The sequence below is a fragment of the Synchiropus splendidus genome, chromosome 17, assembly GCF_027744825.2.
Source record: "Synchiropus splendidus isolate RoL2022-P1 chromosome 17, RoL_Sspl_1.0, whole genome shotgun sequence".
Taxonomy (NCBI): domain Eukaryota; kingdom Metazoa; phylum Chordata; class Actinopteri; order Syngnathiformes; family Callionymidae; genus Synchiropus; species Synchiropus splendidus.
Genome location: NC_071350.1, coordinates 17,334,011 through 17,360,389, shown reverse-complemented (window position 1 = coordinate 17,360,389; position 26,379 = coordinate 17,334,011). Strand labels below are relative to the sequence as shown.

General features: G+C 43.9%; 1 protein-coding gene across 5 annotated transcripts in view; it reads right to left on the bottom strand.

Moving 5' to 3' along the window:
* LOC128748556 (connector enhancer of kinase suppressor of ras 2-like) overlaps nt 1–26,379 on the bottom strand; it is a 31,391-nt gene that overhangs the window by 2,029 nt on the left and 2,983 nt on the right. Inside the window, exons 2-21 of one of the 5 annotated variants that reach the window (XM_053847450.1) lie at nt 23,166–23,329; nt 21,816–22,018; nt 20,580–20,685; nt 19,677–19,718; nt 19,484–19,603; nt 17,363–17,422; nt 17,186–17,254; nt 12,925–13,071; nt 9,984–10,117; nt 5,540–5,742; nt 5,374–5,463; nt 4,455–4,642; nt 4,347–4,395; nt 4,111–4,289; nt 3,977–4,050; nt 3,837–3,908; nt 3,609–3,673; nt 2,363–2,463; nt 1,814–2,291; nt 47–246 (exon numbers count right to left, since the gene is read on the bottom strand). In XM_053847450.1, the coding sequence (XP_053703425.1) occupies nt 47–246; nt 1,814–2,291; nt 2,363–2,463; nt 3,609–3,673; nt 3,837–3,908; nt 3,977–4,050; nt 4,111–4,289; nt 4,347–4,395; nt 4,455–4,642; nt 5,374–5,463; nt 5,540–5,742; nt 9,984–10,117; nt 12,925–13,071; nt 17,186–17,254; nt 17,363–17,422; nt 19,484–19,603; nt 19,677–19,718; nt 20,580–20,685; nt 21,816–22,018; nt 23,166–23,329 (2,744 nt within the window). Of the gene's footprint in view, nt 1–46; nt 247–1,813; nt 2,292–2,362; nt 2,464–3,608; nt 3,674–3,836; nt 3,909–3,976; nt 4,051–4,110; nt 4,290–4,346; nt 4,396–4,454; nt 4,643–5,373; nt 5,464–5,539; nt 5,743–9,983; nt 10,118–12,924; nt 13,072–17,185; nt 17,255–17,362; nt 17,423–19,483; nt 19,604–19,676; nt 19,719–20,579; nt 20,686–20,751; nt 20,805–21,815; nt 22,019–23,165; nt 23,330–26,379 lie in introns of those variants that run through there. The other 4 variants (XM_053847451.1, XM_053847452.1, XM_053847453.1 and 1 more) reach the window with 4 other exon arrangements.

The following is a 26,379-nucleotide window of genomic DNA, read 5'->3' as shown; positions in this document are numbered from 1 at the left end:
GCTCAAGACCAGAATTCCGGACAAAGGCATTTCAATTTGAAGGTACCTTGAGGGAGCTTTGGAGGATTCGGAGGCGGTGGAGTTTGTCGTTCAACAGGGGGTCGTTGACGCGGCGCACGAAGGAGCGCTTGTACTCCAGGCGGCTGGCTGATCTGTGGTCAGCTGAGGTGGACAGGCTGGTCTGCTCCAGAGCTCGGTACAAATCCCCAAGAGAATCCGCCTGCATCCGGAAGTCCCGACCATGTCCTGACAAGAGACAGGTCGGAGTCAAGGAAAACAACAAATAAACATGAAGGAGAAACACTGACCACTGCAGACCAGAACCTCACTGCAATAGTTCATCATGCTTTAACCCTGAACCTGCCGTCATCGTTGGCAAGAAGTTTAGGGCCAGGAGTTTATTGACAAATACCGACCTCTTGTGGCTTCACCCTATCACTACATCTATGTTTTTTGAGCGTTTTTAGCAAAAATGTGGGATGGACTTTAGAATGATTCATGCTTTCTTTGTCGCCTGTTTTGTGCGTGTCTATTCTAAACTCATCGACAAAGAATCAGGAGCGTTGGGTGAACGAGGACGCGAAGAAAAGGAACCGCGGGCATGTTTCTTTATCCTGTTTTAGAACTCTACATTAACATGGACTGAAAGGATTCCTCCTCGCTCCAGCATCCAAACAGTGCCAGGAGGCACCGTGACATCTCGATCGGGGACCGTCGGAGAGACAAGAGTGTGAGAGAGGAGCTGAGTGCCAGGATGCATCAGTGTCTGCCGAGATGCGGTGATTTCACCTCGCTGAAGACAAGTGGCCCGGGGGCGCCGACACGCAGGGGGAAAATGGGTTAACCTCAAATCCAATCAGGCCAAAATGTAAAGTGTTTAACCTCTGATATTTGCCGCCCCGCAGCGGCTTGTTTAACCAAATCATGGATGTTTGTGTGAGGACGGCTGCTTATGTCTGACTTTGAAGAGCGTCTCGAGGCTGCCGGGAAAAGAACATTGGTTTTGTCAAGTTGGCGCTTTCCGTTTGTCCATGAATGAACCTGCAGCCTCTTGAAATGTTTTCTTTCCACTCACTCTTTTATTAATATAACTAAAACGCTCATGTTTCCAATTTTAGTATTACGTTCTTCTTTTCCCATCAGTGCCCTCTTATTATCCATAAATAAATCAAATGTAAATAATTTAAATAAAAAATATTCTCAAATAATACATTTACAAAATACTTTAAATCATTTTAATGAAATAATTGTATTCACTTTTGTAATAACATTTCCCAGCATGCTTCTTCACTCTTTAGACATTGTATTCTTTTCATAAATATACATATGTTTTATAGCTCTCCATAAATTAATGTCTACAATATTTCTGTGGGTTTTACTTTTGTTTCATATTTTCATATAAAGCAATGCATGGTTTAAGATACTATATACGAAGATACTACATAAAGAAAACTAGACTTTCTTTATATATTTAGAAATGTATATTTATATTAAGCATTTATATTTATTTTATATATTTTTTCTTTTAAAAGGCAGCTGCCATTTATTGATTTAATCCAAGAAATCAATAGAAAATATGTTTAATATTTTAATAAAAAATACATTGATTATTAATATTATATTTAGACTTTTTTGTAACATTTTTAATTTTTATTATTATCATAATACGTTTTTTACTGTCAATTCCTTTCATAGCTCTCCAAACGGTCCTTGTCTCTGACCAACCTAATGAGGGTGATGGAAAACACCGCTTGAAAACTAGTCTCTAAATATTCACGAGCAAAATCACGTCACGCAGTTTTCCTCATCTCACCTCTGTCTCTGGTCCGGTCCGGCTGGTAATGGCGGGTCTCCCTCTGCTCTGTCGCTCCAGCAGTGGCAGCTAGAATGGCGTGAAGCCCACTGTCTCTGGGAAGCGTGAAGCTCCGAGGCTTCCCTCCGGACTCGGAATCAAAGCTGGACCTGAGCGGCAGCGGCATGGCGTTGTACTGCTCCTGCAAGAGGCTCCGCTGGGCCGGCAGCGTGGACTGGCGCCGGTACTCCATGGCCAGCTGCTCTCTGTCGCCAGGCATCATGGGCTCCTCCAGTGGGTACGTCTGAAGGTAGTGCATCCGGGCGTTGTTCTCCATCTGGTCCTGCCAGGAGTTCCTGTGATTCCCGACCATCTGACCAGAGGAGACGCCGTTATTCCGGCCGCTTTCCTGCGGCTCTGAGTGGAACTCTTCATGAGAGGAACGGGACTGGAAGGTGTCTGAGGAGGACAGGTGTTTGGGCTCCAGGTAGGGACTTGCCTGAGGAGACACAAGTCAGCGAGTCGCCGCAAAAACCCAGCGTGCAGATGACAAACGCAAAGAAGACTCACGGAAGCTGCTCTGGGAAAGGTGTCGTACGGCGGAGGAGGGCTTTCCTGTTTGGGCATCGAGGGCAGCTCCATGTCTTCATGATCACTCTCACTCCAGTAATCTGTCAAAAACACATCGATATATGGAGCTCAGTTTGATATCCATCAATTTTGCTATTTAAATATTTTTCTATAGTATTATATACAGTATTCGGGCCTCAAATAATACCTTTACATAATACTTTATATGACAGTTAATAATTGCATCCAGTTTTGTAAAACATTTTCCCAGCATGCATCTTTACTCTCTAGATATTGTATTCATTTAATAAACATACATATTTATTTCTTCCTTATAATTAAATATCTGTTATATTTTTGACAATCTTGGTTTTACTTTTGTATCATATTTAAAGGAATGCATACTTTAAGATACAATTTTTAAAACTTAAAAAAAATGTTTCTTTATTTCTTATTTATATTATATATATATATATATATATATATATATATATATATATATATAAGCGATGCATACTTTTTGTTCTTAATATATTATGCTAATATATAATGTTTCTTAATATATTTATTTTTATATATTATATATAGATATATTTTTTATAATAGATATATATCATATATTTTATAAATATTTTTTTTTCTTTTAATAGGCAGGTGCCACTTATTGATTTAGTCATATCATTAATAATTATTATTATATTATTTTAAAATGTGTATATTCCATGTTAATATAACAGTTGCATTTTACACCCCATGTTATTTTTTTTTGTAAATATTTTTCATTATTATTACTATTATTACTATTATTTGTCCTACATCTTGTTGCGTTGGTTTGAGAGCCATTAAAACAGTGCTAGTCTCTAAAGTGTCAGGTGTTCATGAAAGATATCACCAGTGTCTCTAAATAATAACAATCGAACAAATGTTCTGCAGTTTAGTCTCCACACAGTGAGTTTGTGATACAGTCAAGCTGTGAAATTCTCTTTTCTTCTCCTCTGGAGGCGTTGCGGCACAAATTTAGAAATGTGTCGGTAATAGAAGCAAATCTTTTTCCCGGAGCTAAAAATCTTTACCCGCCCACGAGTGTAAGATTCCACGCAGGATTCCCAAAATAGCAAAGTTGAATTACATAAACTTCAACACCTTCACTTCATGTCAAACAATCACCCAAGTCAGGGAAAACAAAAAACAGAGATAAACAAGTTACAGCTTGAACCTAAACGCAAGGGGGATTTTTCTTCCTGACCTTGGTCGCGACCTTTTTCCGTGTCGGAGAATCCTGCTACTGCCATGCTGAGACGACTGAGCCACCTGAGGAGAGAAGAGTGATGAAGGTCGTCCAGCCAACACTTGTCTTTGGTTCCAGGATGATCCTCCTCCAACCGGCCATGAGAGGACATTCCAGGAGACGGACCACCAGCGTACCATGGGTGACCCATCACAAACCCAAACACTCGACAGCTGATCTACTCACCGTGACATGTCGTCCACATTTTCCGCAGCAAAGTAGAAGGTCTTTATTTTGGGATGGCAGGCCTTGAAGGCGCTGAGAGAAGAACAGGACTGTCTTGGAACCACAGGCAGAAGATAATACTTGGCGACGTTTGTACTCACAACTTCCTCCGGCACTCGGTGGCTCGATCGATGTTGAACTCCGGGAGGCTCACGAATCCCTCCGCCTTCTCGTCCTAGAGCAGCAAACGTCAGCGGCTCACCCGACGTCATCGGAAAGTCTCGCTTGTTCTTACCTCCTCGTTCATGTACCAGTAGAGGCACGTGCCCTTCAGGATGAACCAGTACTTCTTCCACTTCTGCGAGAAATAGGTCTTGGCGTCCTTCTTCTTCCAGAGCCAGCCCTCGCAGTCGCCGTGACCCAGGTCTCGGCAGGATATCCGGCGCTTGCTGACCGAGTGCATGGGGCTTCCACCTGCAGGTGAGGGGCACGTTGAGCACCAGCTCGTGTTCAGATCGAACGACCTCTCACCTTTACTCTTCTTCTTCGACCTTGAGAGCAGCGAGGAGCGTTCAAACACCTGCGGAACAGAACGGAGTGAGGAAGCGCTCTGCGGTTGGATTACTACTGAGGACTGACGTGGTACAGGGAAGCCGAGTCGGAGCTGGACGTGGACATGGTGACGTCCATCTGCAGGGCCGGCACCAGGGTGTAGTGGGTGGGGCTGCTTCCCCGCTCCTTTCGCCGGTTCTGACTCAGGCTGCGACCCAGCAGGAACTCATCCCCGGTGGTTTTGTCTTCGCTGGCGAAGTGCATCAGCGAATTCTCTGCAGCAACACAGCAACACAACTGTGGACCTACACATGGTTCCATGGCTGAACTGCCACCTTCAGGAGGCCGGCAGTCTCCCGGTTTAGGCTCAGTTACTGATAGTTAGTCGGACTAAACTCAAAGCTCAGCAGAAATCTCAGCTGTATGACTGAATTGAAACTATTGAAGACCCTCTCTCACAGTTCCTTAAAAACACACATCAGACCTCATCATTCCAGCCTCTGGGATTCTTGAAAGGCATTAAAAATACACAAACGAAGGCTGTTGTCAGGCAGGAAGCCCTCCAACCTTCCAAATATTGTCTCTTTTGGTTAAATATAGCGCCGGGTAAAATATCACCGCGGTCCCTGGAGGAAGGCAACGCATCCTTGATGTCTTTGTGTGAGACTGAAATAAGTAATTCAGTCTCCGCCCACTGCATTTACCACCAAACTCCACAAACCTAATGTCAACATCTCAGCAGAGACTCCGCCGTTACCAGAGCAACCGAGCACTTTTCATATTCCGACAACAAAAACAGACAAAGATGTGTCAGGGCAGAGATAGGACGCCAACATATGGAGGAGATAGGAGCGAGACGTGATCTGATGGGTTCTGACAGGCCAGCTCATCCTGCTGGCTGCCAGATCAGAAAGGGTGAAGATATTATGAGATATATCCACCCACTCCCCTCAGCTCCCCCTGTCCCTCTCTGTCTCTCTTCTCCCTCCCACTGCCTCCCACTCACCTCTCCTGCTCTCTCGCTTGTGCTTGGCCAGGTCTTCGTTGTCTCCCACCCAGTTGTATTCCACCGGCATAGAGATGGGCCTGAGCCTTCCTGGAGTCGACATCACACGCGGGTCTCAGAGCAATGGACAATCACGAGTCCTCAAAGCGCAGGTCGAAGGCCTCACCATAGGTGGGGGTGCTGGCTCTTCGGGCCGACGACACCTCTTGGCTCTGGTCGTACTCGTAGCAGTAGAGTATGGAGTCCTCCTCCACCAGGGGAAACCTCCGCCGACACTCCTGGTCGAGGTAGGAGTTCGGTGACTCAGATCCCTTTGTGATCTGCACCTCGGACTGAGGATCGTCCGCATCGAGATCTTCCTTCTCGTCTCTGCGTGGGAAAGACCAAGCGGAGAAAATTCACCATGTTCTTCCACCTGTATTTAGATAATCAATGAAACCCACTGCCGCTGAACACGTTTCACAAGCAGCTGAGTCCAAACTCAAAAGGTTTATTTAAATGTCATCTGCAAATGTCATAACATCTGAGGCGGGCAGGCTCATTATCATCTTCGATTCTTTCTCTGTGGTCCACCTTCATGAACAGCCACACTTGTCCCTGCGCAGCAGTGAGATCCCAAACCAGATGGGTGATGTAATCTCTCCATCTGGGCCTGAGTCTTCCCTGAAGACCACCTAAAGAAGGGGATCACTTGAAAAGCTTTGAAAAGTTAAAGGGAGGTGCTGTTCTCCAAGAGTTTGGTGCTCTGCCGGACTGCTCGGCCTTCTTGATAATGATGGTGATGGTCCTTTCAGATATGACCCACGTTATCAAACAGAAGGAAGGGTGTGTGATGGAACCCACGATGTTGGATTTCATTGAATATTTTTGAAAAATGACATTGAGCATTAAACAGTTCAAAGCGAGTTTCATAGTGTGTCAATGGAAAAGTAAACGTTAATAAGTCATTGAGAAGAAGAATATATTCAATCGCAACAGTGAGATTACAGTCCGCTGGGCATGTGCTGAGGGTACGACGCCGCCAGAGCGACAGTTACCAACCAGACTGATGTCTCAACATTAAGTAAGTAAAGGCTTTTATTTGTCTTTTGTGGGTTTGTCAAGACTTGAGACATTGGTGGGGGTGGGGGGCGGGCGTTATTATAAAAACATCTGAGAGTGATTTACTTCTGTCAATATATATGGTTTCTCATGAATAGAGACTTATTTGTCCACCGTACATCAAGCGACTTGCGCTTCCTCTTTGTAAAGCGTTGATCAACATATATCAGATGATGCGTTCATGAGCCTCGGAATGGTTTCCAGGATTTGTGTGCGGTGGGGATAAAACAACGCTCCAAAACTGACACCTATGGTTGGTTTGAATAAGAATAGTACTATATTCCTTGACTGTACTGAAGATTTTTTTTCACGAAATTCACTTGAAATTTGAAAGAAAAAAATGTGCTATTTAATTTCGCCACTAGTGAAACAGAGGAGAGCTGATCTGAAGCACTGAATTTAAAGCGGTCCTGTTGATATTGAACTTCATCAGCGAGAAAAAAAAGTTTAAACTTGACAGTGAACGTTAGCCCCTTTTTAAAAGATAACATTAGCATTTGAAGAACCTGGAATGCTAATCTGACCAAGGTTTGCCGTTCATGCCTCTGAAAGCTTGCCATCCCTTCAGTGTGAGCTCTAAATCTTCAGCTACCTTCCCATGAACTGAAGCAGTATTGTCGTGCTAATGTCTACATTCAAAAAAGAAACCGTTTTTATAGACTATGACTCATTTATCGGGCTATAATCTCTGGGATCGCCTCCGCACTGCACAACAACAGATGGGAATAATGCCATTATGCTAATGGCGGATGGAGATTAAATGGATGAGATTGAGAGACTGAAATAATCTTGAAACTGTCCTGGTTATGGAACAATAGACCCCTGGCACCATTCCTTCCACACTTTTATTTTGTCCATCACGTCCTTCTCCCAGAGTGGCATCACACTTAAAAGCGACTCTGAATATCGAGTTATGATAATTCAGGAACATGTCACCCACGGCAGCTTTCTGATGTGTTAATTTATCAACACTTGGCAGTTGTGTTAAGTCAGATCCTCTCGTTCTCACTTTCTAATGGAATTCCAGCTTCATCTTTCAGCAGCCTCACTTCCGTTTTTCCCACGCTGTAATGATCTTTCTTTCACACTTCAGACGTCATTCCATCTGTCCAATCACTTCTCTGCCCACGGTTGAGGTGAAGCGTCCCTGGATGTGGAGCTGTAATGTGTCGACATTTTTTTTTTAAATCCAGCGTTGTGTAACCCACCTCCTCATCATCTCCAGCCATCCTTCTGAGAGGTCTTTGTTTGATCAGCCCACCTCCTTCCGTCTCCACCTGTTCTCCGGGATGATCCAGAGGACTCATCCCGAAGGTTTAGCAGAATCTAAATAGCTGCTGGCAGAGGTGACTTGTCTCTGCTGTTTGCCGGGGTCAGGTAAAAGGTGCCATGTCTGAGGGTGACGTCTGTTCTTTTGAGTGCAAGCGTACGCAGCTCAGTCTTTATCAGCAGGAGCCCACGCAGAGAAGGAAGTGGAAAGTGTCCAGAGACCATGTTTTGTCAGAGAGTGACAGCTGCTACACAGGTTCATTCAGACACTCAGCGGGGACGTCGTGACTCATGGTTGTTACTTTACCTTCATCACTGACTTCACTTATGGAGGACAGGTGAGTCAAAAGTTAACTTTCAGCTGGGCAGCATCAAAGCCTCTTTGTTGGAGGGTTTATGAAGTGATTCATTAAGATGTGACACAATCTTTTCTCTGTAGCTGACGGTCTGATTTTCAAGACCTTTGACCGAGTCGTTTGTAACAGGTAGAGACTCGTTTTCACGTGTTAAATGACACAGAATCAATGCCAGCCTCTTATACTAGTTGATCTCCAATTCAGTCTCACGACCTTCCTTTCCACCTACCGACTGTTCTACTGCCTCAGTTGGTTCCTCAGCCAGGCCTGTTGGTCGGTTGAAGGCCTCAGCTAACCACCTACCCAGCAGCCAAACACACTCTTATCCGAAACCCTGACCTATCTAACTTCAACTTTGCTGTATTTGTCACGTTTCGTTTCTGTTATTTTCTGTGTTCCTTTGTCACTTCCTTTTCCTTCTCTTTCTTTAGCTTCACAGCAGCACAGCCGGATCCCATCCCGCTGATTTCTACACCTGGGTTCCAGTCTGCGCTTCCAGATGGTTGCTTCGTGTCCTCACTCTCTCTCGACCCTTTCGTTCTCTCGTGCTACTGTGGTATATTTCTAAATTCAGGCTTGCAGGCTTAATCTTCTTTCTGCCGCCTTAGTTTGTTTTCCTCGATCAGTTTTCTGTTTCTCGCTTCTCGCCATTTGATTGCGTGTGAGTTCTCTGTACAACTCACCATTTGTTTTCCTCTGGTCATAGTTATTTCCTTGTGTGTGTGTGTGTTTGTAGAACCACCACCAGGTGCTTTCTGTATTTTGGGCGTGTGAGTGTGTTTATGTTGTCCCCATTAGTCAAGCTTAACCTTATGCGCCTGTTTTCTGTTTCAGGTTTTTTCCCCTCTCCCTGTTCATGTTCCTCACTCCGCGTTTTGGTGTTGACAACCTTGGTTCCTTCACTATAGGCTGTTTTTGAAGTAGGTCAAGGCAAACAGAGAGGGTGCTGGGTTCTCCCCAGGTCTCTTTCTCAGCACAGAAGGTGTCTGATGAGATCAGAGTTTGAAGAGGGGGCACGGGTCGATTAAGAGAGCAGGCATTGTACTTCCTTAACGGTCCTACTTTATGGTCCCCCTTAAAAGGTGAACTCCTAAACTGGTGGCTGACATTGAGACTCACTCTTCATGACAAGAACTGAAGAAAACTCCGCCCCAAAATCCCAGGGTGAGGAGCCCTGAAGCCCAGGGGGGGACTCTGAGATGGACATCTAACCTGGCAACAAATCCACCAACCGATTTACATAACAATACCCCAACCTATGCCAACATGGGCAGCATGACAGAAGAGGTGATCTATGGCACTGTAAAGATGCATTTAACTGGAAAATTCGAAGCTCCGCCCCGATGACATCACCAATGTTCGATTTCTCAGTCGTAAGTGGGAGAATTCTCACCACCCCGAGCAACCCAATCCATGATGGCTTCCCCAAACATAAACAAGACGTAGAAGTTTAGAATAGGAACACATTCCTCAAATTTGTGCATGTTTTTCTTGTTTTTCTTTTCAAGAAGTTGCTTATATTCGCACGCTTGCGAGAAGCTTTTGTGGACGATGCCATCTTCTTTTCTGACCTTGATAACTGGAAAACACTGAACTCTGCTGTGACATCTTTCCCAGCTCCAACTTCCGAAGTAACTGGAGCACAACGTAAAATCCTATTAGGTAGGTACTTGCCGCTTTTACTCGCGTTTTATGCAGGTAGTCAAAACACCTGGTACTTAGGTTATGTAGGTTTTACAACCCTGTTCAGGACCAAAAGACTCAATCTAAGTCCTACCAATTGCCGTGTTATATCAGTTTAAACGCACCATGTGAGATATATGAAACGTGTTGAGTCAGGTATTTTGTCATTGTGGGGCCACAGGTCTGCTGCTGTGTGTTTACCTGGGAGTATAGGGTTCTGCTGGAGGGGGAGGGATGAACAAGTCCTGCAGAGCACAGCTATTCTTCCTGGACGGCGTGCTCAAAGTGCTGGTAGGCGTTGCCACGCTGCTGCTGGGGCTCTGAGGGAAGAGGGGCTGTGTGTGAGTGGGTGTGTGTGTGTGGAAGAGAAAGAAAGAGACACAGACAGTTACAGCAATTGACACGACGAGAGTTTGGCGTTAGCTTGTCAGTCAAGAAGGTGGAGTTGGTTCAGAGTCTGCAGCAGAACATCCCAACCATGAAATGAAGTGAGGCTGCGCAGGCACCTGGTGCTCAGGAGACGCTGTCTATCAGATACCCACTGAAACAAAGTGGGACTAGACGGCATCTTGACCTCAAAGACTTATAGGGCGCCACTTCAGGGAATCTCGATCGCTACCTGTCACTCAGTCAGCATTTGTCACTTGTTATTCAGTGACCAGTGAACATCTAAGTTTCTCAATTAGGTGTGGGATTTGATTAAAAAAACATTATTAGAGAATTTGTGATTAATTCATCTCAAAAGTTTAATCGTATAAGAATATTTGCCACAAGAAGCCACATTTTTCAATTTGAATGAATTTGGTATATTACTGAAACAAATGATGGAGCCATACATACATTTAAACAACAAAATATTGTTTATTTGGCATCAGTTTGACAACAGCACAATAAATCACCATGGTGACTATATTCAAGTTTTTATATCACCTGATCTAAACTAAAGCTCTTTTAATGTCTTGAAAATATTTGTATAAGAATTTCAATTTTATAAGAATTTCAAGTCCATTCAGAGTAGTGGAAACCCTGGACATTGGGTAGAGAAAAACCTCCCTGAACCAAAGCAAACAGATGCTTTTGTTTGCTTTTGTTCAGGGATGTTTCCTCCATGTTTGTTGTTGTTGTTCTCATCCTAGCTGCCACGTGTCTTGTGCATCAGTGGGATCAATATGGAGAGCAAACTGTTAAATTAAATTAAATGAAATTATTTTATTTTTTTTGCAATCGTAATTAACTTGTTAAATTCCCACCACTACTCTCAATTCATTTGCCTTTTCAACAGTGTTAAGGAGCCGTTGACGCCTTCAAGCGACGCCAACATGTCGCTCTACAGTAGTGTCCCTTCTGTCAATACGCTCACTATTAGTCATCCCGAGCAGCGGACAGTTAATCAGTTAAATTTGATCCCAACATGTAAAGATTTCAACTTCAATAATTCGCCCGAGAGAAAATGAGTAAGAACTCCCATCATTCCCAGGGCAGAATACAAATTAGTCACCGCTGAATCTATGCAAATATGTTGCGTCACTCACAGCTGACTAATATCGGCGGTGCATTATCCAGCGTCGCGCTCCATCATAAGACTGTTAAGCGTGTCAGAGCCTTGGCAGAACCCCCCAGGGCTCCGCACAATGTTCTTGTCAATACTATAACAGACCATCTTGACATGCTTTATTTCTGCCACAACTCCACGTCTGTTTCCGTTTGCTATTCTCTCCTTTTCAAGTTCTTAAAAATGCCAGCGGGAGAGCAAATTGGATCTAGGTGGGGAAGAAGAATGTGAGCGGGGAGGGAGGGGAGGCTCTGAGAGAAGCTACGGGGCCCTCTGGGGGGTTGAAACAATTTCTCTGGACTGGGACTCAAAGAACGCCGGGGCTCCATTTATACACATCTCTCTCTCATTTCCACCCAGTCTGGCTCAAACACTCCATTCTAATAATATAATTGGTTTGGCCAAGTAGGACAACAGATGCCACTTAGGACTGAAATGTCACTGAGCGACAGGAATCTTCCACCAATTAGTGGCAACACGGTGGAAGAGAAAGGAAATGCAGGAGCAGAGATTCAAACTTTCATCGCAACAACATTGCTAACTGGAGTTTTCTTGTGCTGGAAAGGTCACCTCCATAACTGCATCAGAAGGCCTCCAATGGTGAGAGGGCAATGGCAGTCGCTGCTTAACTCGCACAGACTTGTTTGCACTCTGTGCTGGTCTAAAGTTGCACAAATATAAAAGTGAGGAATAGACCAACTCAGCCAGCACTGAGAAAAACAAACATGGGGCAACTGGCTGGTCGAGGCGCTGCCCAAACCAATGGCCTTCGCCAATATCCAGAGCCACTTTTTTCAGTGTGAGGGACACATAACTTTGTTGCAAAATACGGAACATTACGTTTTTCAGGGGATGTTGTCACCAGTCTTTTAAATGGGCCTTTTCATGGTACATAGCCCATTGCTGGCTGGTATGGTCCTGCTGTGCCTCTCTGATGGTACAGCAGACTGTTCCAACTAGGAGGAACATACATCCGTATCATCTGAGTTATCACATGGTATCTTTAGCTGGCCTCGCAGTAGCTAGTAATGCTAAGGTAGCACACACTTGAGGCACCAAGGTGACTTCCGACCTTGAAGTCCCATGACTTCACTGTATCGTAGCTGGCAACCAGGCTAGACAACACGCCTCACTCCCAAGTCACCAGATAGCGACTATTTGCAAGTGGACTTTTGCGTCCTAAGTTGAGGCATAGGTGTTTCAATGGATTCAGCGTGATGTTCGGAAAGGTGGGGTTGGGTTTAGGACATACATGGGGGGGCACCATCATGACAACTTCCATGACATTTCACTGGATATATACTGTTAATGGCGAAGGGGAGAATTTACCCTGGAGCACCACACTAGATTCAACCTTTCAATGGTAGCAGAATTGTGCAATATTAATTGCCATCCACAGCTACAGTATCATGGAGACATAGGTTGAAAAAAAATGCAACTTTTGCTTCATTTATGCCACGTCTTTCTCGAGTCATTGAACCAGCCCAGTTGCAGGTAGCGTCATGGCATGAGGGAAAAGACAAATCAACATGAAAAGCATTTGCACGCAGACTGTCTCCGGAGAACAGAGAAGGAGAAGTGAAGCGGTACCTGCAGAGCCAACGGTTTCCATCTCATGTTCTTGAGCAGAGCTGGCGTAGACGTGAGCGTGCTCTGCGGCCGCTTCTTCAGTGTCAGGGTGACGCCTGCTGGGTCTCCACGCAGCAAGTTCACCAGGTTCTTCAGCTGCCAGCCCACCTAACGCACGACCACAGCAGAAAATAGCCGATCACTCACAAGCATGAGGTTTTATTTAGATTAGCAAAACATATTACAGCTCTTCTTTAACTTAATGGTGGAATAACAGCAAAAGCAACCTCATTCAACCTCCCTTCTTATTCAAAGATTCCTCCAAAGAAGCTGACACAGACAGTCTTCACAAGATTCTATAGCCCAGACTGACAATGTTTGTTGTTCGACAAGCTACACACAAGTCCATCTGCTCCTGTCCCAAATGTGCCAGGTCGAGTTTTGGGTGGTGCAAAATATCCTGCCATGTTTGGCTGAACGTTTTCATGCACCGACCGAGCAGCCGCTTCGTGCTTCTCCAAGTCATTTTTCACCTTGACAGCCACTTCACAGCAAAACCCGCACACAGAGAGAGCCGTTAAGGAGAGCGACACTTTCCCCCAAATCTCTTCTGTTCCCTGGAAGAAAGAATGTTTGCTTCATCTGGCCACCACAGATTACTAAAAACACTGAGGATTATACTTGTTTTCTGCTGCTCCACGAGTCATTCGAACCGTTGTGTGAAATTTACGGTCCATTTTATGCCATTCCCATTTATTGAGCGGCAGAGCTTCAGTCCATCATGGCTGCTGTGATTTATCCACCCCTGACACAGTGTCCTCGTGTTTTACAGCCATCCAACCCTGACCTCAACACAAGCAAATGATATGCCAGCTGAACATGCATTACCACGTGTCTAAAGTTTATCACCAGGCAGCTTTTGCCTCAGAGGCCACCGCTTCTATTCATTCCGTTTGCATGACAACACAATTGTCTCTGAAGCCGTGAGCTTGCTTGAAACCTTGGTCCGGCCTACCACATGATAAATACCAAGCTGTTCTTCGCCTTCTGCCTATTTAAAATCTGCTTATTTCTGTTTAAAGTTTCGGCAGATTTGTGTATTTCTAGCCTTGAAGTTTAGAGGTGAGTGTCACTCTGATGTCTCTTGCTTAACATGAAGCTACTATACTCTTAAAAGAGCATTAAATTGCTCACAATATTAATCATGTTATGTAAAATCTTGTGATTTCCCTTTACTCGGCGGAAAGTTTCGATTGCGGACATAGAGATAATCCGGCTAAAAACCCAGGACGAGGTAAACTCTGCACTGAACTGACAGTGAACTTGTGTTTTATTATTGTCTTACGTAACAATCAAATAACACAATTTAATATTTTAGAGCTGTAATCCCGTTCTGTCGCCGGACGAAGGGTTTAAAAGGAACACAATGGGATTATGGGTTTCCAGCACACGGCGGGTATTAAAAGACAGTGTTGAATGTTTGTCTTTTAGATCGGAAACATCATACTTTTGCTGCGTTCCGGTTACCTTGGAAGTTGGAAGTCAGAGGAGGGAATGACATCACAGCCGAACTTGAAAACACCCCAACAGCAGTGTGGCGAGCATTGAACCAAGCTAGCGACAGCTTCTGTCAGCATGGTCTGCATATACAGCCGGAACATTTAAATTTAAACACTTCTATATTTGTCTGTGTCATGTAATACTACGTATTTGATTGATTTAGAGAAAATAGAAGTCGAATATATGCAATATCTCTACCCATGGTTTACACTCGGAGCAGCCATCTTGGATTGCATGCTCGAGGTGGTGAGAATTCTACCACCTTCCGACGAAATTTGACATCAGGTGACCTCATCGGGGGTGGAGCTCGGAATTCTCAGAGCACACCTGGAACGCAGGATGCTATCTTTACTGGACTAGGTACAAATGCAGTGCTAATGTTGAGGACGTCTCGTACAAAGCTTAAATGGGGTTTATGGAATAGAATGCGCTGAAAGACTGACAACATCAAGCAGACCGAGGTGTGCAAAGGTGTTTCCGTCACGACACAGGAGCGCCGGTCGTGGGGCGATTCATTGACCAATCGCGAATACTTTTTGCAAATGGGTACTACTCATCTCCCCCTCCAGCTGGTCATTCGATCCGAGATCCTCCGTTGATATTTTCCTGTGGTTTTGTCGCTGTGTAGTTAAGCGCGACCCGCTAACTCAACACTACCTCCGTATCTGTTGAGGACTCCTACCCTTCAGGGCGACTGGTGAGGACGTATGACACACTGCGCCAATGGCTAGCGGCTGCTCTCTGAAAAAAATCCTGGGGGCAACCCTGGTTGGGTTCTCATCTTTGACCTTGGAACACTGACGGTACAATCCTCCCTGAGCTGAAAACCTATCCGACAAACTTGCTCAGCGCAGCCGATTTTTGCCAGTGAATGAAACAAATTGGTACGAAAGCCTCCGGACAACAACACAAATTCACGTCGGCTTCTCTTCTCTCTCAGAGCGGCTCCATTCCGCGAGCGAGATGACCGAGCACAAGCGATCCGGACTGGAGCGTCAACATCTAATTATCATACGTCTCAATGTTGCACACACAAGTAGCAATTATTTTTGACAAAGGGTGCTATTTCTAAACACGAAACCACAGGATGCTTATGCTTTCATTTCCACCGGAATCACACAACAGCCACGCTCAACCCTCGCGTCTCTGCAGAGGAGTGTTCTCCATTATTTGACTAGTTCTGCTCACAGCGGTTCGGTCGGCCGAGCAAATAGCACAGCAGTTTGAAAATTTGCCACATGGTAAATTGAAGTGTGTAAGAGACGTCAGACAAAAACTCCCGCTGACAACTGGGTTAGAAGCATTTTAGCAGAAGAGGGGACAAGACAGTGGCTAGCTCCGAAGACGGCTGACACTGAACCAACCGACTGCAACAAGACATCAGCTCCTCAGAAGACTCGGAGAGAAGGACGTCCAAGAAACTATTTCAACATTCCAGCCGTGAATTTAGATTCTTATAGACAGAGCAGAAAGATATTGATCGAAAAGAACAAGAGGTTCTTTCCTTTGCTCAAACAAAGCTAGCAGTGCTGCCTGCACACAACAACACGTGACAAAACTGAATCTAACAAGGCAGGAGAGACCCAAATGGCAGCGAACAGGAAAATAGAATGTAATTTAACCTGTTATTGATCGGCCTCTCCTTTGGTCATTTCCAATTAGGGGGTTACCACCACGAGTCAATACTCCCCACCTCACATTATCCCCTCCCTGTTCACACCCACCCTCTTCATGTCCTCATTCACCACATCCATGGCCAAAGTGACGCTTCAAACCTCCTCTGTCATCCTATCAGGCTTTACACTGGCGTCAGCCTGGGAAAAGTGTGGCCCACTGTCTGTATGTAAATGGCCCCCAATAAGCCCTGCTTTTATTAGTTTTATTAGTTACTAATTCAACTCTTATGGAAGTTTCAAGACTTTATTTTTTTCCATTTTATAAGTGAAATATATGAAAATATAAACATCCCATCAGAATACTGAATAATTGCATTTTTAAATGAAACATTTTTTTTTTCATTTAATGAATTAAATGAAAAAAACAAAACAACTAAAATCAACGCTTTCTGAATTCAATATTTTTGTTGTATTTAAATTCACTATAATTATGAACGATATATTATAGTTTAACAAGTGATGTATTGTCCGTCAATGTAAAACCAATAGATAAAAATTCAATAATTTTGTTTTAACGTGCCAATCATAATTCCTCGTCGTTACACGGCCATTTACAACATAAAGACATCTTCTTCCTATGTTAATGATTTAGAATTTAAATATAATAAAACGTGCAGAAAATGATGCATTAAATAATCATACAACCAGTTTTATCGTCTGTGATCACAACTTCTGATATCTTTATTTACAACAATTTATTATTATTATTATTATGTTTTATTTTATAATTTTTAATTTAAATGTTTTTTCCTTTTCCTCTCTACGTTACGCTATTTTATTCCTCCTGTCTTTAGGTTTCACAGCTCCTCACAGCAACCCCGGCATATCATGTGGCTCCCAAGGAACTGTAATGTAGCCATTGTGCTTGCCTCCACCCTGCCTGCACTCTCTTCTTCGCCTCCCTATATTTCTGTCCTTCAGTCTGGGCCATGAATCCCAGCATGTTCAGCAACAAAAGAAGTTGAATGCAGAGAGGCCACACACTAAAGTGCTGAATTAAACGCAGAGTAAGATCAAACAGGAGAATCAGGTAGCTTCAAACTCACCACGGTCTGATGGTTGACCTGAATGACTTCATCTCCTGCATGGATTTTCTTGCAGCGGTCAGCCAGGGACTGACAGACAGAAATGACAGAGCCTTTAAGTCACTTTGATGACAAAGCGCCATTCATCTCTCCGTCGACTCTCTTGACTTCAAGATGCAGGTAACAGAAATGACTCACCCCCTCGGTCGTCCCCGTGATCACGTGCAGACCGTCGTACGTGGACTTGATGTACATGCCCTGAGCGAGGAGAAGGGAGCTGTCAATTTAGACTCAAAAGAATGGCTCGCTCTCACGACCTTGTTTCTGGAGTCGAAGCCACCGCACTCTTATTGGCCCATGTCAGAGAACCAGACGAGCTAGTCTGGTCTAAGAACTCGGCAGAGCAATCTCATCTGTAAAACACTGAACTGTCTTGAGGGTTTTGAGTACCATGTTTCTCTATGTAACCAGACAGCAAATAACCGCATCACTTCTCCAGACTCAAGACGGTTTTCATTTAAAGGTCTGCTCCACCGCGGGACGGCTGGAAGTTGAGCAGACCGCACGAGAAAATCCAAATAAATAAATGACATTGGATGGACGACGGCCAAGCGGATTGAACCAAACACAGGGGATTATTCGTGTTTGTGAGGAGCCAAGACGCAAATCTTTGGTAAAAGGGGTCAGAAGTGCAGCAGCGAAGGCACAGATGTACACAGAAGTGGCACGGCAGTCTTGGAGATGAGTGGAAGAGGTTTATTTTTAGGCCCACTGTTGCGGTCAGGTCTCTGTGAACGGATGAGAGAACTTCCATACACCCCCCGCCCCCCGATGTAAGCATCCACGTGGGGGTGGGGTCTAGATTGTGGCCCGGAGCTGGGACACTCTCCGAGTGTAGGTCAGTGTGAAGAGTCCGACTAAGTGCTGATGGCTAGAAAGTGGCAGCACAAATGAGCGTCTCTACTTAACCCACTTACCACAGTGCAGGAGCACCGTGTGGAGAATCGCTTGCTGGTTCAGATTCCTCTCATCTCCACAAGGGCAACATGTTGTTTTGTGTTGATCAGCTGACTCACATGCCCACAAGCTCCGCTGAACAGAAATTGGACGGCACGTGCGCTGGGTTTCTTTCTTCCAAATATGACAGAGAGCAACCACGATCCTCGCCAGAGTTTGATAAAGCGTGTCCCAATTCCACCCAGCTAAGGCCCAGCAGGTGACCTGACACTACTCCAGCAACTTAAACCCTGATTTACTTCAATTGAATTTCCACTTTGGTGCCGCTTTTTCTCAACAAAGCATGAATCATCTGGTTATACCCCTGAGCTGTGGGTGACTGTGCACTCAGTCTCCATTTTTACTGACCTTTATGAGTTCAATCTTCCAACCTTCATGACGAATCAGGTGGTATTTGAAATAAATTACGTGAACTTTTGTTTGCTCATTCATGGCCTTTTTCATGCTTGATAACAGTGACATTTAGTTGAAACAAGATTTACCCATTAACAGTAAACAGTTTCATTCATATTTGAGGTGAAATTAAGACGTTATAATGTACACAGGGCGATGGTGACTGAGGAGACCACTGTCACTATTAATTCAATTAAATAAAATATTTAATTTTTAATGTTTTTTAATGCAAATGAAAGCCTTTCAATTGTCTTTGCCCTGTATAGATTTGTTAAATATGCACTGAACTAAGTTAATTTATATTGAATACGTACAGAATGTTCTGTACTCTTCACATATATGATGTAAACTGACACTTTTTTGACTCCACATCTCAGTCAAATCATACATTTGAAAGTGCTGGATATTAAAAAAACTTGCTTTATATCCTTTATAGGCCTCTGTAGTCAGAGACCACTGCTGGATCCGTGTGCACTGAAGACTTATTGAGCTGCCTGTTTGGCTTCTATAAGACTGTTTAGACTCTGTTTGGACACATTATTAAAGGCGCTTCCACCGTCTTCTCCCACGGTCATTGAACGCATCAAATATGTTTCTTCAGCAGACGACACAGACATACATATTAACCAATCGTGTGCAACTTTAGATGAAAAAATAGGGAAAAAAACAAAGAAATCGGCTCCTGGATGTGAGCAACTCGCCGACTCTTCGAGCTACTACTTAATGTGCGTTTGATTGCCATATATAGCCACTGTGAAATGGTTCAAAAGTGCTGAGAGCCTCTAGAGGTGTGAAGATCCACCATATCCAAATAAACCATGTAACCTATGGGTCTCTATGGCTCTCTACAGGCCTGGCCCTCTTGTACCCCGCAGATCTTGGGTTGTCAGCGTGCAGCAGATATCTTACCAGTCCTTCAGTAGACTTGACATTGGCTAACTGGACCACCTCCAAATGTGCGGCCTGGGACACGGTGGGACCCGAGGACAGAGAGATGATGTGGTCGCAGACCTCTGACAGCGTTTTACACTGGAGAGGACAGATTCAGGGCAATGAGCCTCACAAGCTCCGCTGGTGTCTGGCGATGAAGATGCAGACTCACCACATTGAGGATTTTGTTCTCCGTCTCATAGACCGTGCAGTCCTGCAGACAGAGGAGAGTTTTACCTCCCAGAAGGTGTCAAAAAGCACTTGTTAATGATATTGCTGGCTGAGAGCGAGCAGCTTGGCACCTTTCAACCCCCAACCCTCCTACACAGGGACGCGCAAACCCAAAACAAATGAATCATCAGTGCGGAGGCACGTCTCTCTCTGCCCGCCGTCCTCCACCAACTTCCACTGAAATACATGCCACTCAACAGTTAAAGTATCTATGCAAAGTCTGCGTCCTGATTCTGAAAGCTTAAATGAGATGTTAGTTTTACTATTCGTCGGCCATTCAGAGTGACTTTGGAATATTTGAAGATAACATTTCTCAGACCAAGTCCAAAACGAGACTTTGAGGGGGTCGAGAGCAAGACTGAGACCAAACTGAATATAGAACAATGTTTGTTCCATTGAAAACATTTCAGTTCTTGATTTACAAAAAAAAAAAAATGAGGACTTCAGTTCGGTTGGCCTTGGCCTTGTTCTTGTTCTTGGCCTTGTTCTTGTTCTTGGCCTTGTTCTTGGTCTTGGTCTTGGTCTTGGTCTTAGTCTTGGTCTTGGTTTCGATCTCTATCTCTTGCAATGTCTCTGTCTTGGTTTTGGTCTTGGTCTTGGTTTCGATCTCTATCTCTTGCAATGTCTCTGTCTTGGTTTTGGTTTTGGTTTTGGTTTTGGTCTTGGTCTTGGTCTTGGTTTCGATCTCTATCTCTTGAAATGTCTCTGTCTTGGTTTTGGTTTTGGTTTTGGTTTTGGTCTTCTCCTGGTCTTGGTCTTAGTCTTAGTCTTAGTCTTAGTCTTAGTCTTAGTCTTAGTCTTGGTCTTGGTCTTGGTCTTGGTCTTGGTCTTGGTCTTGCGCTACCTGCTGGACGATGGTGGTGAGCTCCAGACACAGCTGGATGACGCTGTTCCTCGTGACCGAATAATCTGCCACAGCTGCGAAGGGCGACCTGAAGAAGAAAGAGCACCTGGAGTGAACCATTAGACCATTCTTCCTCCGAGGCTGCATCACTGCTACATATCTGGTGACAAACCACGACACACGCTTGAACACATCGAGGCTGAACATCATCTTCTTTTGCTTTTAAAACGCCGAAGATCATGAGTGTGAATATTTTTATCCCACATGACTCACGCGGGTGGAACCAAATATGTCTTTGTGAGGACGAGACGTCTTTATATTGAAGCAGAGATTTGGAGTTTCTAATGAGACCGGAACATCCTTTGAACCTCAGCAAACACACAGACGACAAAGCACACAATCCTGCAGCCGAGATGATAAACAGACATAAATAGATTTGTTCTGTACTTCGATGAAAGGCTGGTGTTGAAAGATGAAAGTTCCTTCTCGACAGCAGCAGCACCGACACGACTGCAGAGAGCGAACCACCACACGGTATGATCATCGGAACTAGTCAGTCCAGTGGTTTAAACAGGAAGTGGTTCCAACCCATGAAGTCAGCCTGTGGATGTGAGCGGATGGGAGCAAATCCACCTGCGTTTGAGTGACAGGCATGTGCCCACTAATAATAATATCATAATAATGACAATTTATAGACAGAAAATATGCTGGACAATCCCAAAATATTCAAATAAAACCCATCAACTCTCTGGCTCAAGTGCATGGCACCAACCCTTCTCTGAGGCGGAAAGTAGGCGGAGCCATTTGAATGAGGAGGAGTGGGAGGGGCCTGTGCAAGGACATAAATACCCAAAATATTTTTGTTTGGACTTGTTGAGAGAGTAACTTTTTTTCAAGAATTTAGGAATGAAAAAAACTGGCTCCAGACGGGGCTCTTTTCTCACGGAGGGAGACTAGGGGTCTATCTCTGAGTCCCTGCGAGACAGGAAGTTCCATCCTCATATGGTTTTGACAAAATTTAACTTAAGCACCGATTATGATTCTCGGGGTGACAAACGCCCACCATGAAGATGAGAATGAGATGAATAAATGAATGTATTTGCAAGACCCTGCAGGTGTTTTCAGGTGACGTCAGGAGGGTTGCGCTCTGCATCCTAAAAACGCCTCACTGAACAGTCACGCTCGACAAACACATCACGGAGGAGACGGACCTTTCTAAAAACCTGTCAATCTCACCTGTCCAGCCAGGCCAGGAGACTCTTGGCAGCAGCGATCAGATCCACCACTGAGGTCAGGAAGTCGTTGGGCAGTTTGCGGGTGGCGCGACCGTCGTAGTGCCCGCTGCGGCGCCTCCCGGTGATGAAGTTCTGCAAGTTCTTCGCCGAGGCGTTGAGCTTGTGGGACAGGGTCTTTAGATTCTCCGTTTCTAGGCCGTAATTCTGGGCAGAGAATAGAAGAAATAAATACTCATACGCTCATGCGCGTCACCACCTCCGACTGACCGGTCAGTCACAGTCACGGAGGAGTTCCAGCGGCGACGGGTCGTAGTGCGGCTTCGTTTTGTTTGTGAAGATAACGCGTCTTAAGGATGAGCAAACCCCTTCGTGTGTGTTACGTGTTTGGTCTGTGACGCCACACACTCTCGAGCTAACAGCTAGCATGCCGGGTAGCACGGAGCTAACTTGTTGTCAGTTGTAGATGTAGTGAAGTGTCCTCAGTGTCTCTCCTCCTAATAATAAGAACCAGAACTGAACTAGTCACTAGCTGCACTGAACACATTGTTTTAGATTTTATATGAGATACATATATGAATAATGATGATTTTTAATTCTTCTTAAGGACCAATAAAGACCTCAGTTTAAAAGAACTGGAGCTCTCTGTCAACTTTTTTATGTGTCAGTATTTTAATATACTTTTTTAATAATGTATGATGTCACAGTGTCACAGTGAGATGATTTAAGCAACTTTAGGTTAAACAGAAATTCAAAATAGCTGCAAACTAAGGTAATCGTGAAAAATAATGAATAGATTAGTTGACAACGAAAATAATCGTCAGTTGCAGCCCTTTTATAGTGTTTTTTATTTTTTCCCCTCATTGTTTTTATTTATTGATTAAATGTATTTTAATGTAAGTAAACATGTAATAAGCCTCATTAATAACATGTCGTTCATAAAGCTTGTTGTATTGAAAACTGCATCCAGTGTATATTGTAACACTATATTTAATGTATCTAATATTTCACTCTGCGATGCGTCAGTCATGTCAGGGAGAGCGTGGCAGGAGGGCCGCTGATCATATTTAATACAGCGGAGCCGCAGAGACTATGAACTAAATCCCAGTTACATAAGGAGCTTTGGGGCTGGAGCGCGGCCCCCCGTGCAGCAGCACAGGATGGAAGGACTTAAGATTCAGATTGCATCTGTGACCTCCGTCCACTAAATCCCTCTAGTCGCCTCTAGTCTTTCTGCAGTCTCTCCTGTTGACGGGAACCACGCTCAATAACAGAGGTCCACAACAGCTCTGATGGCAAGGAAGGTAAGAAATGGAATTAAAATAGAGGGACAACTTCACGGGCTGAGACTCACCAGGGCGCAGAGCAAGTCCACAGCCTCCAGGATGAGTTCCTGGTGGCCGATTCTGGACACTCCCAAGTCCTCCAGCTCCTGGTGGGTGATTCTCAGCAGCTGGTCCCCCTCCACTTTCTCCCGCTCGAAGGTCTTGATGTACTGCTGCAGGCAGTCGTCCAGTCCTGGGGGAGACCGTGACACCGAAACAGTCAGCGCCAGGCTGAGGATTCTTATTTCCTGGCACCAGCAGACATGACTCACTAGTTTACACGCCGAGACAGGATATGTGATTATGTTTCCGCAAACTCCGCACAGGCTGTGATGTGTGAAGCTGAAGCCATTTCACATCAGATAAAAACAAGTTCTAAAACCAGAAACCCTTCCTTTGATATCAGCGTTTGATTTTATCAAACATATTTTTGTGATACAGATAATGATAATATTTTATTTCATAATTTATTTTCCCTTCATTTCTCCCATCAGTACACACACACTTAAATTATCATTTACTTTAATATTCTGGGGACATATCGACAGGTAAAACATCTTCACCCACACTGAGCTTGATATTATTCCCCGAACATGTATCTTATCTGTATAATTGGTGTTTAACATATTCCAAGTGTGATGTGCTCAAGGCCAGCAGGGGGAGTACCGTAACGGACACGCTGCCAGTAGCAGCTAAGGACAACCAGAAACCCTTCAAAACACTGGTAAATCCACATTTTGTCACTATAGTTACTAGTTATAATTAACTAGTTGTCACTAGTTAAGTCATGCCAGAGATTGTTGTGTTTTATCCATCTGGATTTCCTGTTTGTACTTGGAGCCGGTCACATGACCGGAAGTACAAGAACTGATTTGAATTTCATGGAAATCTGTTCATAGTTTTTTGAGTCACGGTGCTCACAAAGACACACACTCCTTTAAGTTACATTTAGAACAGATGCAAAATGTGTGATTAATTTGCCATTAATCGCGAGTTAACTCAGCTTTAGTACGATTCATTGAGATTAGAAAAAGTAATGTATCGCCATTATTTGTCTTCGAGTTTATTTATTATCATTTGTCCTTGGGTTTATGGGAAACCTGACTTGAGAAACAATGGTTAAAAAAACCCTATATTGAATTTAAAAAATGCTAATGATGGCGTGCACTGAAACACAAAGACAAAACAACACAACTCCAGGTCAAAGCAGTGAGATACAGAGGCAAAATAACAAGGCACTGAAAAACAAGGACCGATGAGATGTCTGGGTCTAATAAACGGGAGAAAGACAGAAATGTCCTGGAGCCACACAGAGCTAGTCGTGATTTCCTCACAGTCCTGGTGCAAACAACAGTGTTCGTTCACGGCTTACTTCCACCCCTGGTGAGGCAGAAATACACCGAGATTAAGGCAAATAATGGAGTTGAAAATGACAGTGCTACGTATGCTAAACAGTTAGCATGACACTCCAGGAAGCCTTCGTCTTGAGTCATTCATGACAAGACCAATCGCTTGCTTAGATCCATGAGGGCCGAGGCGTGTGGCCATAAAAGCGGTCGCACACTCACATGGCTGGAAAGCTGTGATGAACAGGGAGTTTCGCGGCTGACAGGAAAGTCGGAGGCCAAACCAATCACAGTTTAAAACACGTTAATGGAGCCTTATCATGTCAGTCTATTGCTGATGTCGCCATGGAAACCAAGTACAGTTTTAGAAAGCTGATTCTTTCTTTCATAACCACACAGCAGGAGTCGCATAGCATCTAGCGACAAGGAAAACAAGCTAGCGCTTTTGAAAATGCACCTCATTTGCTTTAGTTCCCCAAACGCACAGCAGGTTTGTGTACTTGTGTTTTCAGTGGTTCTCTGACACGCAGATTAAACAAAGCTGATGTGTTTGTGCTCATAATCCGGAGTCAACTAATCTGTCCAGATCTCCCTCCACAGACCAGCGGCGGCACGAGCGCTCCCACTGGATCGACTCGATTGATTATGTTCCGCTAAACCAATTACCGTCATTGTCACTGCTTTAAACACCGATAATCCTCCTCGCGTGGTATCAAATCCTCAGTCTGACATAACCTGATCAATCTGTGGAAGTGGATTTTAGGGAGATAATTCTGCTCTGGAAGACCTCAGCAAAGGGAGCTCTAGACAGAAGAAGATGGTCAGCAGCGGACAGAAGTTGTTTATAGAAGAGATGAAAAATGTTGCTATATGTTGCTATAGCAACCACACCAAACATACAGAGAAGTGTGAGTTTGACACACAATGAAGGATTTAATAAACCGACAGACTTAGACGCAAGAAAGGATCAATTTCTACTTCAATTTTTCTATTATTGTTGTTGTTAGTGTGCAAATGATTATTTTATTTTATCACCAAAAATTTCGAAACTATTTTTTTTTATTTACTTGTGGGACTTGTTTGCATTGTTGGTTAATATAGAAGAGAAGAGCTAAGTATCGGTAGTGGACAGGGCTGCGTATCGGCAGGGATCTGGCGATACAATGCATATCCTGGAGCAACGATACGGTATATTGTGACATACTGCAATTATTTGAACGTACTGCAATGTAATCATATAATAATATAATAAAATGGTTGTTAACCAGAGTAAATATTCAACGGAAAACTTCAGCTACATTTTCAGAGTCAAACATGGTCTTGTTTAGACGGTAACGGTGGCATCCTAAACCCCGGCGTGACCCCACAATCCCGTCTATCACTGCCAACACGTATTGTGATATTTGAGTGTATTGATATTCTCAACTGTATATATTGAAAGTATGTGCTGTTGTATAACTACTCACTTAAATATATAGACTTTTTTTTCTCCATTGATATTTTTGTGAACTTCGAAAAATGCGTCACTCAGGTTCAGGTCACAAGCTGAAATATTATTTTTTCAGAGTCCAAAAATGTGTTCAGTTAGACTTTATTTAAATGTTCCATATTATTATAGTTGAAGTGGCACTATTAACATCCAAAATATATTAATTTAGAAAAATAAAATAGATTGGACTTTCTTTTACGTCTTAAGAGAGTCATTTATGTTTTTAACGGATTTTTCCTTTTTAAAATCTCACTCACACACTATTATTTCAGTGTCACAACAATATCATTTTTCAATATTCTATCAGGTTTCAGGGACCTGATAGAATATACCTTCAATCCAACGGGAAAGAGAAAGAACTTTCCGGATTCATCTTCAGTGTTCAGAACAGATCGAAGAAGATCTGTT